This window comes from Lissotriton vulgaris, chromosome 2_1 (genome assembly GCF_964263255.1).
Source record: "Lissotriton vulgaris chromosome 2_1, aLisVul1.2, whole genome shotgun sequence".
Lineage (NCBI taxonomy): Eukaryota > Metazoa > Chordata > Amphibia > Caudata > Salamandridae > Lissotriton > Lissotriton vulgaris.
Window position 1 is genome coordinate 287,483,508 of NC_141687.1, and position 17,070 is coordinate 287,500,577.

The following is a 17,070-nucleotide window of genomic DNA, read 5'->3' on the forward strand; positions in this document are numbered from 1 at the left end:
CTATACTATGTGTAACTTGATGGAGGATAACCGGTGTGGATTGATACGGGAAGTACGGCTTGTGCCAGTCACATTTTAATCATTCCCTCTTGGGTGCACAACTTAATGTGCTATGTGGTAAATTTGAGCTTGGATTTGTAAATGAAGTTTGTATGACACCATCTTTCCTCCCTCCAACATTTAATGGGAGGGGTTTTGCTTCTACCATGGACTATGCGCTGATAAATAAGCACGTGAATAGAATTTACTCTTTTAAGGTTTCAGACATTGCTTTAAGTGAAGATCCACGATCCACCACCAACAGCAACAGGTTGCTCGAAGAAACTGGAACAAGATCACAGCAGACCAGCTCGCCGCTTCCCTGAGCCAGCACCCTCCCGCCAGCTCAGCGAACCCCAGCCAGGCCGCCGACAACCTCACAAAGTGGATCAGCAACTGCGCAGACGTCCTCGCCCCACTGAGGACCCCGCCTAGCAGACCCGGCAGCAAGAAGGCCCCATGGTTCACCGACGAACTCAAGAGCTCCAAGAAGAACTGCCGAGCCCTCGAGAAAGCCTGGAGAAGGGAGCCAACACCGGACAACATGACCACCCTCAAGCTTGCCACCCGGAAGCACCATCAACTGATCCGCACCACCAAGAAAACAGCATTCAAGGACCGGCTGGACAACAACGCACACAACTGCAAGGAACTTTTCAACATTGTGAAAGAGCTCTCCAACCCCAACGCCGGAAACAACAACATCACCCCGTCGCAAGAGCTCTGCAACTCCCTCGCCTCCTACTTCCACAACAAGATCGCGGACACACAACAGCTTCAGCCCACAAACAACGCTCCCAACGACCGCACCAACGCCCCCCACCACCACCCTCAGCGCCTGGACACAGATCAACACAGAAGACACCATCCGCACGATGAACTCTATCCACTCCGGATCCCCGACCGACCCGTGCCCCCACCACGTCTTCAACAAGACCGACGCTGTCATCGCACCCCACCTGCGGGACATCATCAACTCCTCCTTCGACACCGCCACCTTCCCTGAGAGCTGGAAGCACGCCGAACTCAGCGCTCTACTAAAGAAACCAACAGCGGACCCCACCGAACTCAAGAATTACCGCCCCATCTCGCTCCTCCCGTTCCCAGCCAAAGTCATCGAGAAGACCGTCAACAAGCAGCTGGCCGCCTTCCTGGAGACGAATGGATCCCTCGACCCCTCACAGTCTGGCTTCCGAGCCAACCACAGCACAGAGACCGCCCTCATCGCTGCTACCGATGACATCCGAGCCCTGCTGGACAACGGTGAAACAGCGGCCCTCATCCTCCTAGACCTCTCCGCGGCGTTCGACACTGTCTGCCACCGCACCCTAGTGCAGCGCCTCAGCAACACCGGAATCCAGGAGAAGGCACTGGAGTGGATCATCTCCTTCCTCGCTGGAAGTCCGCCTACCACCGTTCAGATCTGCAGCCACGGAAGTCATCTGCGGCGTTCCTCAGGGCTCCTCGCTCAGCCCCACCCTCTTCAACGTCTACATGAGCCCCCTTGCGGACATCGCACGCCAACACAACCTCAACATCATCTCCTACGCCGACGACACCCAGCTGATCCTCTCCCTGACCAACGACCCCGCCGCCGCCAGAACCAACCTCCACGAAGGGATGAAAGACGTAGCCGAGTGGATGACGACCAGCCGCCTGAAACTGAACTCAGACAAGACGGAAGTCCTCATCCTGGGCTCCTCGCCCTCCGCCTGGGACGACTCCTGGTGGCCCCCCGCCCTGGGCACCGCACCCAAACCGACAGACCACGCACGCAACCTGGGCTTCATCCTGGACTCCTCCCTCTCCATGACCAGACAAGTCAACGCCGTCTCCTCGTCGTGCTTCAACATCCTGCGCATGCTACCGAAGATCCTCCGGTGGATCCCCACCGAGACCAGGAAGACGGTCACCCAGGCCCTCGTCACCAGCCGACTGGACTACGGCAACGCCCTCTACGCCGGAACCACCGCCAAGCTCCAGAAGAGACTCCAGCGGATCCAGAACGCCTCAGCCAGACTCATCCTCGACATCCCCCGGAGCAGCCACATCTCCGGACATCTGAGAGACCTGCACTGTCTCCCCGTCAACAAGAGAATCACCTTCCGTCTCCTCACCCACGCACACAAAGCCCTACACGACCAAGGCCCGAGCTACCTCAACAACCGCCTCAACTTCTACGCTCCCAAACGCCACCTCCGATCGACCAACCTCGCCCTCGCCGCCGTCCCCTCCGGGTAAGTAGTGCGCTCTATAAATGCCTTGATTGATTGATTGAAGTGGCCACTTTCCGCTCTGTGTAGCCATTATGTTCCCGGAGAAGTCGTCTTTCAAACGTAATATAGAAAGAGACCGTGTGGTAGCACAAATGGTTACTCGTTAAGATGGGCCATGGTGGATCAAACTGAAGTACTCAATTTAATAACTGGTAAATGCATATCTGAGTTGGCGATTTGTTTGGGGGAAAGACTCTATACCCAAAATGCTCCTCACATCCTTCCGGACTATATCTAATGAAATTAGGACTTCCCTTATGAGACAGGGAAAAAAGGTTAAACAAAAAGGAGGTTGGTTCAAACCTAGTTGCACTAGAGCTTATGCACTTCTAAAGAAAGAACTGCACAAGAAACCTAGGTGCACTGAGGAAGTCGGTAGACTCAGGAAAGAGTATAAAATCGCCATAAAAGATAGAAAGAATGAGCTAAAAGCAGAAGCCTGGGAAGCCCTGCACCTAGCGTCCGGAAGGAGCTTCTGGAAAATTGTCAGAACACTTTTCCTTAGGGAAGAGGCAGGTCCCACACTTGAGATAGCAATCCCTGAATCAGATTGGATCAGGCATTTTTCTAAAGTATATGAGGGTCAGGGACTGGCAAGTTCTCCCTCTATCCCCATTGCCTACTCCACCACATGGAACTTAATGTTCACCCTAGAAGAAGTTGGAAAAGCCTTGCATGTGAGACAGGGTGGGAAGGCCCCTGGCCCGGACGGTGTCCCTATAGACATCTTCAAGGCTACCATTTCTCTTTGGGGCCCCCTTCTGGTCCAGGTGCTGAACGGTAGTTGTGTTTCAGAATTCTTGACTACCTGGGTGGAGTCCATAATAGTGCCCATCTATAAAAAAGGGGGATAGACATGATCCGGGTTGCTACAGACCCATCTCCCTTTCAGATTCCTTTACTAAAATAGCGGGCCGCATAATTTTGGACCGCCTTTTGGTTTGGGCTGGAGACAAAGCTATCTTATCCGATTTAAAATACGGCTTTCGTTCTGGCCTAGGAACCGTGGAACAGGGCCTAAATCTTTCAATGCTGGTCAGGAAGTACACAAGGGCAAAGAAAGGGAACTTGTTCCTGGCCTTTGTCGACCTCTCGACCGCATTTGATTGTGTGGTTCTTTCCAAACTATGGATATTGTTGGGACAACTTGGGGTGAAGAAAACATTAATTTTCTTAAACGTTTTTACAGTGACGCTTCAGCCCACGTTCATTATGGCCTAAAGGGGGAACGCACGGGCAAAATCCCAATCAGGAGTGGTGTCAGGCAGGGCTGTGTCCTACCCCATTCCTTTTTAATTTGTACATAAATGGTTTGGAGGTAGCCCTGTGCAATAATAGTTTAGATTCCCCCATATGTAGCTGGCGCTTTTGTACGCTGACGATACTGTGCTAATGTCTCGTACTCAAGGGGGTCTTCAGCGTGTGGTGGATAGTTTTTCCCTCTTTATGAGTGACTTGGGCTTGCGGCAGGTACCCTAAAACCTTAAGGGCCATTTCTATAGCAGGACAGAAGCTTGAATACACCAAGCAATTTTCCTACCTGGGTATACTGTTCACTCAAAGTGAGTAATGGGGACAGGCAGTGGCAGCGAAAAAACTTGCGATGATTCGCTCGACGGCTGCCCTCAAGACTTTCTCGAAGAAATTAGGCACCAGACCTCCTGTGTGGTTGATTAAAATCTACAAAGCCAAATGTGTATCTGGTGCAATTTACGGTAGCGGGATGTGGGGATTTGTAGACCCTATACCCATCCAGGTAGTTGAGAACTCCTTTTTAAAGTTCATCCTTGCAGTTCCTAAGAGCACTCCTAATTATAACTGCCATGCAGAATTAGGTCTTGCCTTTATATCAGATCTCATCAAGCTTGAGCCTGTGCTATTATGGCACAGGCTGTGGACTGAAGAACTAAAGCTGAACAGAGATATTTTGACAGATATTTTGAAATTGGAAGGAGCTATGAGGATACCATGGCTGAGCTATGTACGTAAATTTTTAACGGATATTGGAAAGTTAGATTACTTTCTAAATCCTCTAACTATCGCAGCCATTTCACGCAAGGACCTGAAGGAGGGTCTGGCTTTTTTGGATTCTTTAAGAATTACATCTGAGGTTTTAAAACTTACTGTCCTGCAACATCAAATGTTATTGACAACTTTTAATATTCAACCCTATTTGGTATATGTCCCCGATAACTATGATAGATTTTTGTTATCCCGTTTTAGATTTGGAATTTTCCATAGGTTGGTTAGTTTTCCAACAGTAAATACATGGACACAAGACTTATCGCCTCGTCCCTGTGACAATGTTTCCCCCTCAAAGCACTATTCATGTTCTTTTATTTTGTAAATTTTATAGCTTGATTAGGCGTAGTGTTTTATTGCCGCTATTGAGAGAGACGGGCCATCGACAATGCCGCCTGGCAATGTTAAGCATTCAAAACATGGATAATCATCTAGATGTTGCAACAATTACATGGTTTTTGAAAAAAGTGATGTGCAGTAGGAAAAGTCTGATCATATAATGCACTTTAATGATATTGAGGTTGTTTATGTATTGGAAATCTTTAACTATCAATGAATTTTCTATTTTGTATGACAGAGAATGTACAACGGAACTCTAATGATTTTTTTAATGCAACGTTTTTTATGTACACTTTTAGGAGTGCTTTTTAACAATCGAATAAAGTTATATTTGACTTGACAAGAAGATTGCAGTAGAGAAAACACACTGTCTCAAGTGTGCCACGAATTGCCGTGCTTACATCACAAGTGAATCTCGTCAAAGTGTAATGGTTTATGACTGTACTATTTCAGGCACCCAATGTTATACTGGTTGATTCAGTTTCCAATTTTCACTATGGTTTCTGTTCATTGCCATGGGAGGGACGCTGTTTTCCCTCGTCACCATGCCTACTACTTTCATTCGGGGTGGGTTGGGAGGGGAGGGGGGGTTGGGGAGGATTGGGGGGTGGGGGGAGGGTGGGAGGGGGTAAGAGTTAGAATTTTCTTTTATATCTTCTGTATGTCACCATTATTTGCTGCCTACCAAGGTCTGACTGTCCATATTGTCAAAACTCAAGAGACGCTTCTTATTGCTCCACAAGTAATATTTATCTCATGCCTGTTGATATTCTACTTTTGCAGGTCCATGTGTTGTTATTTGCACTATACAAACACTGCTACATATTGCTCTGTATTTACCGCAGGTACTCTGGTCAACTCTGATTATCCCTCGCCATTGAAGGGTCCATAGTTGTAGTCCACTGGGTTTCCGGTCTCTCGATTGTCCTATCATTGCACTGGACACGTATTATTATTGTGTCCGATATGACGGGCAAGTTCTTGTATATGACTGGATTTGATCTTCCATTATTTCCCTATGTCACACCCCACGATTAACACATCGCTTGGCATAGCCAAGGTGGACAACTTAAAAATACTTTCACTTAATGTCAAAGGTCTTAATTAACCTGTTAAACGTCAGAAGATCCTAGACTACCTTCGTAGACTAGGAGGAGATATTGTCCTACTACAGGAATCTAAAATCGATACTAAACAATTTAATACACTTCGGAACAATTTCTACGTTGAAGTGGCAGGGTCTGATGCAATAGACAAGAAAGGAATATGCTACTTACCTGTATGCATCTGTTCTTGGCATTTAGGGCTGCTGATATTCATATCTGTGCATAGATCGCCGCCTAGTGTTGGGTCCGGATGATTGCACCTTGTTGTCCTGGAAGAGTCTTCGAAGTATCACGAGATAGGTGACTCCTCCTCTGGACTACAGTGCGCATGGGGATCTTCTCCATCCTCAGATTGTTTTTCGTCATTGTGGCAGAGATGGAGATAGTAAAGTAAGAAATGTCCATGCAAAAGATAATGCTGCAGCTGCAACAGGCACCGCGGAGGAGGGCGGGCGATATGAATGTCATGCCAAGAACAGATGCATACTGGTAAGTAGCATATTCCGTTCGAGGCATGTGGGCTGCTGAATTGATATCTGTGCATAGACTGTATAGCAGTATATCCTCTAGCGGTGGTTACCTGTGCCAGCTGCAGCAGTTTGAGAGTTTTGAGGACAGCCTGGACTACAGCTTGTTTCAGTGAAAGAATAAGCAGTGAGATTTTGAATGTGAGATTTACTGTAGGTAGATAGGTAAGGAGGGGCTGCAAACATGGAGAGCGGTGCATAGCTCATGAGGGAGTGGAGGATGCATTTGAAGAGCAAAAGGGGGTGGAAGGATAGAGGGAAAACTGTAGAAATAGAAGACGAGAGGGCATGTTAGTCTTAAACTATGCCTAGTTGAGGGTTCCAAATGTTCTGTTTAAGTGGGGGAGATGGAAGTATGTGAGATGTGGGGGGTGTGAGTGTGTGTGTGTATATATACACACACACACACACACACACACACACACACACACACGTACAGGTGTATGTTGGAAGTCATGGGTCATGGTGGATTGCATCTACCATGATGCTCCTGGGGTTCACCCGCTGGTGGGTGGAGTTGGAGTGCGACCCATGACCTTCAGTAATATGGCTCCCTCGAGCTAAGAGCTGATGAGCTCGGATCCCGCACCCACGCGCCTTGAGAGGTATCAACCTGAGAACATTTGGCAGCCTGCACAGCAAACCCCTGACCGACCTACACTCTGCTGATGAGGAACAACAATTCCGAAACACCGGTGTCCAGAGTTGGTGCTGCAAACTTGCTTTAACACACGAACTTTCGAAATAGCGCACTCGCTATAAACTGCATCTACCATGATGCTCCTGGGGTTCACCCGCTGGTGGGTGGAGTTGGAGTGCGACCCATGACCTTCAGTACAGGTGTATGTTGTTTAGAGGTTGAATATTTGTTCTGGGTCAGGGGAGTAAGATGAGGGACAAGAGGAAGATAAAAAGTGAGAACAGTAGCAGAGCTAGTCAAAGAAGTGATTGGTTGTCTTAATGTATATGTCTGATATGGTTGGTGTGACTGTGTGGTAAAGTTTTCTGGGTGTCTTCACATAGCCCCAATATAGTCTTCACTGCATTCCTTATTAAGGCAAACTGGTTGGGTACAGAAACATCCCTACTACTTATTTTTCACTGTTATGCATCAGCTAGAGCAGTTATGCTGGCCCTGAAGTCGCTGGAGCATAAGCCAAAAATGTATTATATTTATATACCCAGGGTCTTGGCTAGAGGCCTTACATTTCTGTTTTTGCTCTTGGCAAGAAAGACTTCTTTTTCGTAGTTGATACTTGGGAGCATGGGCAAAAAAATGGGTTTCTTTATTGTGTTGGAAGTCATGGGAAAAACTGATTTCTCTACTGTGTTGAAAGTAAAGTCTCTAGTTAAAAAAAAAAACAAGCATAATCTCGTTTTTCTTCCACTTGCACCCGACAGGAGTCTCCTGCCCAAATCACCAGTGTATGACATAATGAGACATTTGACAGCCAAGATCTTGATGGGCAGGAATCTTCTTCCACCTGTGGTGAGTACACATTCTGCTGTATATCTTCCTCCTCATGTATGCTTTCTTATATTGACACCTGCACACCTTCCTCATAAAATAATTCAGCAGTTACTCTTGTGCTCCTGTAGTTGCCAGGCAAGTTTCCATCTCTAAATTCATGGTAATGCCCTCACTGGACTTTTTATCTAATGCTTTAACTGATATAATGTTAGGATTTCTGAGAATCAAAAACTAATTCTGTAACAATACTGCTGCATTTTAGCTGAGAGGGAGATTTTTTCTTGACGAGAGTATGTTATAGCAGTTGGATGTCTGATTGTCAAATAGCTGCTTAGTAGGAAGACCTCGCTAGCTTTACAGCCCTCAGACTTCTGGGCCTTTGGAAGACAAGCTACAAATGTGGTGTTAAGTTATGCATATTTATGATAGCAGTCTAAGCAAAAACTAAAAGGATAATTTTCCATAACCTCGACGAGAAACTCAGAAGAGACCTATAAATAGGTTCTCTCTGCATTCTCCTATACCTTCTCCAATAAAAGTCCAACTACAAAAACCTGTTCCATTTGTTTTCAATCTGAATCTCTCCTTGGTTCAGTGTTTCTCAACATTGCTTCCATTCATTATTGATCTTCAATTATCGTCTATAGTCCCAAATCTTGCCATACTCCAAGGCATCTTTCAATCGTCGACCTGCAGCTCCTGATACTGATTTTGAACTAAATAGCAGAAAAAAGAACTTCAAGCTAGACATATATTGTGGCTTACATTCAAGGTCACTAGGGAATGACTCCATCTGATTGAAACAAAAGAAAAGTAAAAAAAAGGGGGGGACATTTCTAGACCCAAATATGAGATGGCAGAATAATCCACAGCATATGGCTATGGAAGGGGGGGGCGTGGCTTAGTAAGCCACGATGGCGGCTGTGTTTTGCTGAGGCTCCACGATCGGGCTTGCATCCTGCCCTTCCAAGGATCGCCGGGAGCCTCAGCCAACGGGAAAAAGTCACCTGCAGTGCCTACACACCAGAGGCACCTTCCGGATGAGCCACGATCGCGGCTGAAGTGCGGCGCCCGCACAGGAGATCCGCCAACGGGATCGGCGAGCCGAGCCGCAAGATGGCGGCCACATCTCAATTTTTCGAAGTAATCGAGCCCGCTGAACCCTCGCACCTAGACTGGAGGACCAGGGTGCACGCAGGCGGACCAAGGCTGCGCAGCTCCTGGGTGGACGGCGCGGCTCGCCCCCGGAGGTGCACACGGCACCGGGCTCGCCCCTGCAGGCGCGCGAAATGGCGGCCACCACACCGGAGCATCATCCCACCAGCGCTCCCACCCGATCGGATGCCCGCCCGATCATGGCCCCGACCACCGAGGACTGAGGGGCACCGGCGGACACTGTACCAGCGTGGCGCCTGCACCCTCCCGCGACCTCGGCGATTCCTGCGGGCGGTGAGTGTCCGCCCCTCCCCTCCCACTTCCCGGGGCCCCCAACGCTGACACCCCAGCGACCATCGACCTCCTCTGAGGCCCTCCAGTGGACACCTACTCCGTGGGCAGGGAAGCGGAGCGGCCTGAGCACAGCTGGCACAGCCATCGGCCCGGCGGATCGGGCTGCCTGACCCTAACATGGCGCCCAAAGAGCCTCTGATACCGGCCTCCTCCTAGCAGCGGCAGCGACCCCCCAGGGACACGGCGGTGGCACGCCACGACTGGGACAACCCTACATCGCCGCAGCCCCACAGGCGCTTACCGCTAAGCCCCCCCCCCCCCTACCCCTACTCCAGCCAAAGACTGTTCTCTACCCAGGAGGGGAGGGATGCGGCCGGCCATCTGCCTCGTTGTGGGCCTACTGCTGTGCGCCTATTGACACCAACGCAGGTCATCCCCCACCTCACCACCGGTGCCACCGGACCCCGGCGAGCCCAGCAGTGCCGTGGCCCCAACGGGACTGGACACTAGACCCCCACTTGGCTGGCACTCGTCCCGACGACCTGCAATTCCCGGGACCCCGTGACGACGCAACGTCCTCTCCCTCGGCCCAATGGGGAAACCAAGGGGCGAGCAGATGACCGCCGTCCCTGAAACGGCCATCGAGAAAATGCCGCACACAAGGACCTGGACATAGGCGAACACGCCGAATGCGGACCCCACATTATCAACGAAGCTAGACCAGGTTCTGGCGGCTATCGAACTGTCCCGGCTTTCAATGGAGGAACGATTTGGTGTTCTGACCACGGACATCAGCCTAATCCGCGACGACCATCGTAAACTAGTGGATAGAGTGAAGGAGGGTGAGCGAATCGTGGCTACACTCCAACCTGCGGTGAAAACGCAAGAAACAGATATGAAGGAGGTCCTGCGACGAGTGGCGGCCCTTGAGGAGCGCATGATCGATTTGGAAGGGCGCTCGAGGCGATGCAACATCCGCGTCCTGGGACTGCCGGAGGGGATTGAAAACTCGGACCCGCTAACCTATATGGACTCTTGGGTCAGATCGTTTACCCCCGAGTCGGAGCGGTCAGCATTCTTTTCAATCGAAAGAGCTCACAGGGTCCCTGCCCGGAAACCCAAACCAGGTCTTCCCCCACGCCCTATGCTGGCTAAGTTCCTACATTTCCGAGACCGCGATGCGGTACTTCGCGCAGCCCGGGCGGCGGGCCCCCTGCAAGTGGAAGACCAACTGGTCATGGTGTTCCCTGATTACGCCCGAGAGGTACAGCAGCAACGCTCGACCTTTCTAGAGGTCAAGAGACGTCTCCGCGAAAACAGTCTCCAGTACTCCCTCTTGTTCCCGGCCCGCCTGAAGGTGCTCCATAATGGGAAGGCCATTTTCTTCACCACGGCGGAGGAAGCGCAGGACTGGGCGGAGCTCCACTGCCCGTTGATTCCTAAGCCCGGACCCCAGCGGAGACACAACAATGACTCGCGACGAGGCACGAACCGCACCCGGACAGACCCCTCCAAGAGTCCAGCATCCTCACCCTCGGGCTCACCCGATCTCACGCAGATCATGCAGGAGAGACGTGACGCCTTGAGGGCAGTGACTGAACTAAACTGAATTCTCCCCAGGCATCAGACCTAGAAAGCCAACCACACCTGTTCACCCCTGAGAAGGACCGGGACAGCGACGGCACAATGTCGGGATTTGGTCCGATCTCATCCCCCCTCCTTGCAGCACATACAATGGACGCTACCCCGGCTGTTCAACCTGGCTCCTCTTCCGGATGAACCAATGAACAAATACTGTATCCTCTTTTCTTGGTAGTTTAACGCGCTATGCAATGTTTGCGCGTCAAAGATGTATAACCTATTGGCTGTATGTGCACACGCGCGATAGACATCTCTCCTACAACAGCCCGATCTGCGGATAAGCCCGGCAGTAACACACGCTGCCACCCCCGCAGAAATTTTGTTATATTTCTCCCCTAGTGGGACTCTAGTTTGGATATGCCACCCCCGGATGGATATATATATATATATATATATATATATATATATATATATATATATATATATATATATATATATCTCTATCCCTGGTATTGGGACTGTTGCCCATCTTTGGTTCAACCTGTTGTTGCCCCCGTTAGACCCTCCCCCACACATATGGAAGCATGGCGCGCAGGGACACACGCGGCCTCACTGGCCTCGGGAACTGCAGGGGTACCCCATACACGAGCACGATACCCTAGTACTGACGACTCCAAGGTCGGACGTTAACGTCCTCACATTGAATGTACGGGGCCTCCACACACCCAGCAAACGCTACTCCGTTTACTCCTACATGAAACGTATGTCGGCTTGCGTAGCACTTTTACAAGAGACACATACCAACGCTACCGAACTGGGCCGACTACAGTCCAAATGGCGAGGGACCTTCTGCGCCACGACATACTCTGCGTTTGCACGGGGCGCCTTAATTTGGGTTAGACCAGGCACCCCTTTTCGAACACTCAGACAGGTGGTGGACAAGGAGGGCAGATACACACTATTAGAGGGAATCTTAGACGGGCATGGGGTCCTCCTGGGCAGCATTTACGCCCCTAACACTGAGCAAGACAACTGAGCAAGACAAATTCTGGGATCACCTCACAGGAGTCTTGGCCCAATTCACTGCCATCCCATGGATCTTGGGGGGAGATTATAACTGCCCGCTAGACCCCGCCCTAGACCGATCACACCCACCCCCCGCAGGCTCCCCAATCCCCCGACAGGCGGAACACTTTAGAGCTTGGACCACACACTGGGGGCTTACTGACGCGTGGCAGCACTTACACCCACTGACCCGGGTTTACTCATTCCACTCGATACCACACGACCTTCGGGTCCGTCTGGACAGGTTCTTATGCTCTACACCTATTCTCCCAAAGATAACCTCCTCAGACTACCTAGGTCGGATCCTCTCGGATCACGACGCCCACATTCTGCGCTTGACATGGCGCCCCCCACACCCACCAGTCCCCACTTGGCGCCTCCCGAAGGACTGCTTATCAGATCAGGTCTTCAGGGACACACACAAAACCAGCATACAAGACTACTTCCTACACAATACAGACTCGGCTTCGTCGACGTTAGTGGAATGGGACGCATTCAAAGTGGTGGCACGAGGGGACTGCATTACACAAATCGCAGGGGTTCGCCGCACATTAGAACAGACACTTCTAATGTTGGAACAGCGCCTCGCTACACTCACAAAACAAATAGACTCCTCGGAGGAACACGTCGCGCTCACGGCTGAGGCGAAATCGGTGTACCAAGCTGCCTGCGCAGATCTTCGGAAATACAATTTCCGGGCTTATGCCTCCAGAGTCCACAAAGACCGGGACAAGACGGGAGCGATGCTTGCCTGGATGGCGAGGCAGGACACTGAGATCAAACCAATTACGGATATTATCAATCCGGAAGGCGTACTAGTGCGTTCTCAAGCTGAGATCCTTCTGGCGTTCCAACACCACTATGCTAAAGTATACGAGACCCCCGACCCGGTACACTCCATCATCCGTGGATCACTTCCTCGATCCACTGACACTGCCCAAGATATCGGATGCAGACAAGCGCACACCGGACACGAAAATAACACCCTCGGACATCACCCAAGCACTACGGGCCCTGTCCCGGAATAAGGCCCCGGGGCTCGACGGCTTCCCACTAGAATACTACCTGACGTACTCTGCCCTGCTGGCTCCTCGGTTGGCCCGGATGTTCGCGGCAGCCCTCCACTTGGGGGTGCTTCCCTGCGGGAATCCGTAATTGTGACCTTCCCCAAGCCTCACAGGGACCCACTCCAACTGGGATCGTATCGTCCCATCACGCTCCTGTCGGCAGACTGTAAGATCCTCGGGAAAATCCTGGCTGACAGGTACACCCAGGTCATACGCCCACTGGTCCACCCAGACCAATGTGGATTCGTACCAGGCAGGAACACCTCACAGAACATTCGCCGCGTCTTCCATGTACAGGACCAGGTTACAGATTCCCCCGCGCCGCCTGCCTAATTATGGACTTGGAAAAGGCGTTTGACACCCTCACCTGGCCGTACCTTTTCGCGACCCTGCGTCGTCTCAACATCGGCCCGACACTCGTGGCATACACCAGTCTCCTTTACACCAACCTAACGACGCGGGTACGAATTGGGAAACATATCTCCACTGCATTTGAGGTTCGCCGAGGTACGAGACAGGGGTGCCCCCTGTCGCCTCTTCTATTCGCTCTGGCTGTCGAACCGCTGGCGGTCCGGCTATGCCGGGAGGGGATACACTGGGGCATCCCAATCGCGGACGACACACACTGCGTCTCTATGTACGCGGACGACCTAATATATGTCCGAGACATCGAGGCGGACCTCACTCCCATAGGAGTGGCGCTGACCGAGTTCGCAGATGCCTCAGAACTCTAGGTGAACTGGGACAAGTCCACGATCTACCCCTTCCACCCGCACGTACCTCCCCGGGACGTTGAGCTCGGAACACACAGACTCTCGTGGTCTGCGGAAGCCCCCCGGTACCTCGGAGTCCGCCTGTACCACTCACTGGCAGACATCTTCGACGGCAACCACCGAAGAGTGCTCGCTAATCTGCGCCCGACGGTCGCCTTCTGGAACAAGCTCCCACTGGCCCCGGTGGGACGGATAGCCCTAGCCAAAATGGTGATGCTCCCCCGACTTCTCTACCACTTCACAAATCTACCAGTGGTGCCGCCCCGATCCTTCTTCCGGGACCTCAACTCTCTCCTAGGTACCCTTATCTGGGGCACTACTCGCCACAGAGTAGCCCTAAAAACCCTCCAACTTCCCACGACACAAGGCGGGCTTGGAGCGCCCTCCTTCGAATCCTACTTCCTGGCGGCACAACTTCAGTGGCTGTCGTACTGGACGGCGAACCGCTACACCCAGGAGGCCTTCACCCCGACCGGTAGAGTCCCGATCCCGGAACTCACTCGTCTTCTCCTCCCAGGCACTAAACCCCGGCGCACATATCCCCTCCAGGTCGCAATAGCGCGTCAATGCATGATGCGGATCTACCGGATGGCCCCCAGTAGAACCCCATACTCCCCGTTACTGCTGCTAGTAGGCTGCCCCAGACGGGACTCCTATTTCTCGGCGTCACTGCTTACCGAATGGACGCATTGTGCAGTCACGGACATGGAGTCGTTTTTCGAGGAAGGACAGCTGAAGTCAATCGATCAGCTGGTGGCAGAGTATGAACTTTCCCCAGGTCAATTCCTCAGATACCGACAACTACTCGAGGGCTTCCGTCCCTATGGCAATCTAAGGGCAGGTGAACCAGAAACACATCCTGTAATACACACCATCCTGCACATGGGAGTGGGACGCCACTTGGTCACCTGGCTGTATAACTCACCCCAGCACGCTTACAGCAGTTCTACCCTTCCACACAATTCCTGTGCCCCAGATGTCAATCCCCTGACGCAGATTTTCGTCACATGTTATGGAGCTGCCCGACCTCCACTCCCTTTGGAAAACGGTACACGACACACTGGCAGATCTTACAGGTCTTACGTCACTAGCCTCCTGGGAATCCAGCGCACTGGGCATCTTCCATGTCCCTAAACGAGACCCGATACACAGGCGCTTCGTGTCCTTGGCGCTATTGCTGGCAAATAGATGCTTAGCTATGCATTGGCGATCTCCAGAGGGTCCCCCTATAGCGGCTTGGACGGGGGCGGTCTGTAAGTGGGCGGCGGCAGAAGAGGACGCCCTTAGGGAGGAGGAAGCCAGAGGTGCGCGCAAGCATCCAATCTCTATGGAATGGGTCATGCTCCTACATGGCTTTAGACAGACCCTGCACACGGAGGACCCACCCACGCCGCCCCCTACCCTCTCCTCCCCCCCTCCCACTAGAATGTGCACGTGGCCCCAGGCCATGGCCCCGTCCCCACACTACCCACCCGACTACTCACGGTCACAGAATGCCCCCAATCTCTGATTGCTCTATCTTAAAGCGAGTGCACACTTAGGGTACCCCTTGCCTCCCGACACCCAATACATTTTCCTCTACCGAGCTTCTGCCAGCGCCTATATGCTCCCCTCCCACAGTTCTGTCCCCCCAGTTACTGGTAATACCGTCATCAGATCTGTACAGACCCCGATCCGACGCCATCGAGGCGGGTCTTCACGTACCCACTAGTATTCTCCTTCCCCCCTTACGGAGCACGATACCTAGACCCCAGCCTGATGATGCATCTGTATAATCTGTACTATTCAATGGAAGAAATTACAATTACCGCGAGTTTGTATTCAGAAAAGTTGCGCGCAAGGCTGACCGTGGCTGAATGTTGACGCCACGCCAGCAATCGATCCACTTTGTATCCAGGTGTTGTGATGCAACAATAAAAACAAATTTAAAAAAAAAAAAAGCATATGGCTATGGAACATACAAAACTAGCAAGTAAATCCTACAAATACACTGGCAATCTTAATTCTACCACATTAGGGTCAGTTTTTAACAATTTAATTTTAATTATCTGTAAATTAAGTTCAAAACTTTTAAGAAGTCACTGCACAGACTGCAAATTTTACATACTAGAAGATACTTATTGTGCATTCTATAAAGGAGTTTGTAACATTCAAAGTACCGACCATATAAGTTTGCTGCCCTGGAGATTTAAGTGCCTAATGGGAATACAGTAATTATCCAGATGGAGTGCACCAGTAGTTAACCGCACCCATCACCGACCCTGTCCAGTAATCCATGCTTGCCCCAGGACCTGAAGAACAGGTCATAAATATCAAGTAAATACAGCTACTTCAAATTACAACCCTGACATTTAATGTAAAATCCTTTCTTCAAATGTTTCACCTCTAACACGTGACATTGTGTTTCAAAGAAATCAACTAGCCTTGTGATCTCTCAAATAGCTACTAGGAACCAAGTATATTTATCGTTTTTGGATATGTTGGCAGATTTTATAATGCTAGAATGACTGGCTATAACAAAAGTTTATAATTCCATGCTAGGAGTTAATTTTTCAAAACAATATTGATGCCAGTACTGACAGTAGCTTGTGAAAGGATCCAGTGTAACATTTATCAGACTGAAATTGTTGCAGATAGCATTTTTTTTCTTGTGATTGACAACGCATTATCTCACCATCCTATACTATCCAGAATAATTTCAACAGCACAATATATTTTTCATGCTATGCTGCATGGTATTTACAGCGGTATGGTAACTTTCACAGTATATATATATGTAAATATTTAACCAGCCTTTGTTGGCTCTTGAGAAATGACATTTTTGCAGATGAGCAGCTGTATTTTACATTATCTTTAGAAATGTACTTGTGTGTTTGTAAATGACCACAAGTCCCTCTTGAAATGTTCAATCATGCTGGCATTTAAATCTAGGAGGCATTAACAACATACAAAAAAGCAATCTAGCTGCTTTGGTATAATTTTTCCCTACCTTATCTTCTTTCAGCCATTTTTCCAGCAGCTGCTTACGACCTTGCTGAAGCACAGGCCGGCAGAGTTCCAAAGACTCGTACTTGTTCAACTGGCCCTGGTCGAGGAGAATTCCAAAGTACTGCAGCAAGGGAGATGTTTGGCCAGGCTGTGCAGGAACACTCTGGAATCGGCGAATTGTGTCTGGTGTACGGAGAATTCCCTAAAAGGGTAAAAAGACTCTATAGTCACCAAAGTTGAAAACGGATATATTAGAAGAAATCCAGAAAATACAGGATAACAAAGGGGGAAAAGACTCAATTTATGACAATTGCATCATTATCAGCAACAAGCATTGATAAAGGCAATATGTGTTACCTATGCAAGA

At 50.4% G+C, this 17,070-nt stretch overlaps 1 protein-coding gene across 1 annotated transcript in view; it reads right to left on the reverse strand.

The window, feature by feature from the left end:
- CLTC (clathrin heavy chain) overlaps window positions 1-17,070 on the reverse strand; it is a 972,839-nt gene that overhangs the window by 662,443 nt on the left and 293,326 nt on the right. Inside the window, exon 8 of the mRNA XM_086954957.1 lies at window positions 16,705-16,905. Within this exon, the coding sequence (XP_086811083.1) occupies window positions 16,705-16,905 (201 nt within the window). The remainder of the gene's footprint in view (window positions 1-16,704; window positions 16,906-17,070) is intronic.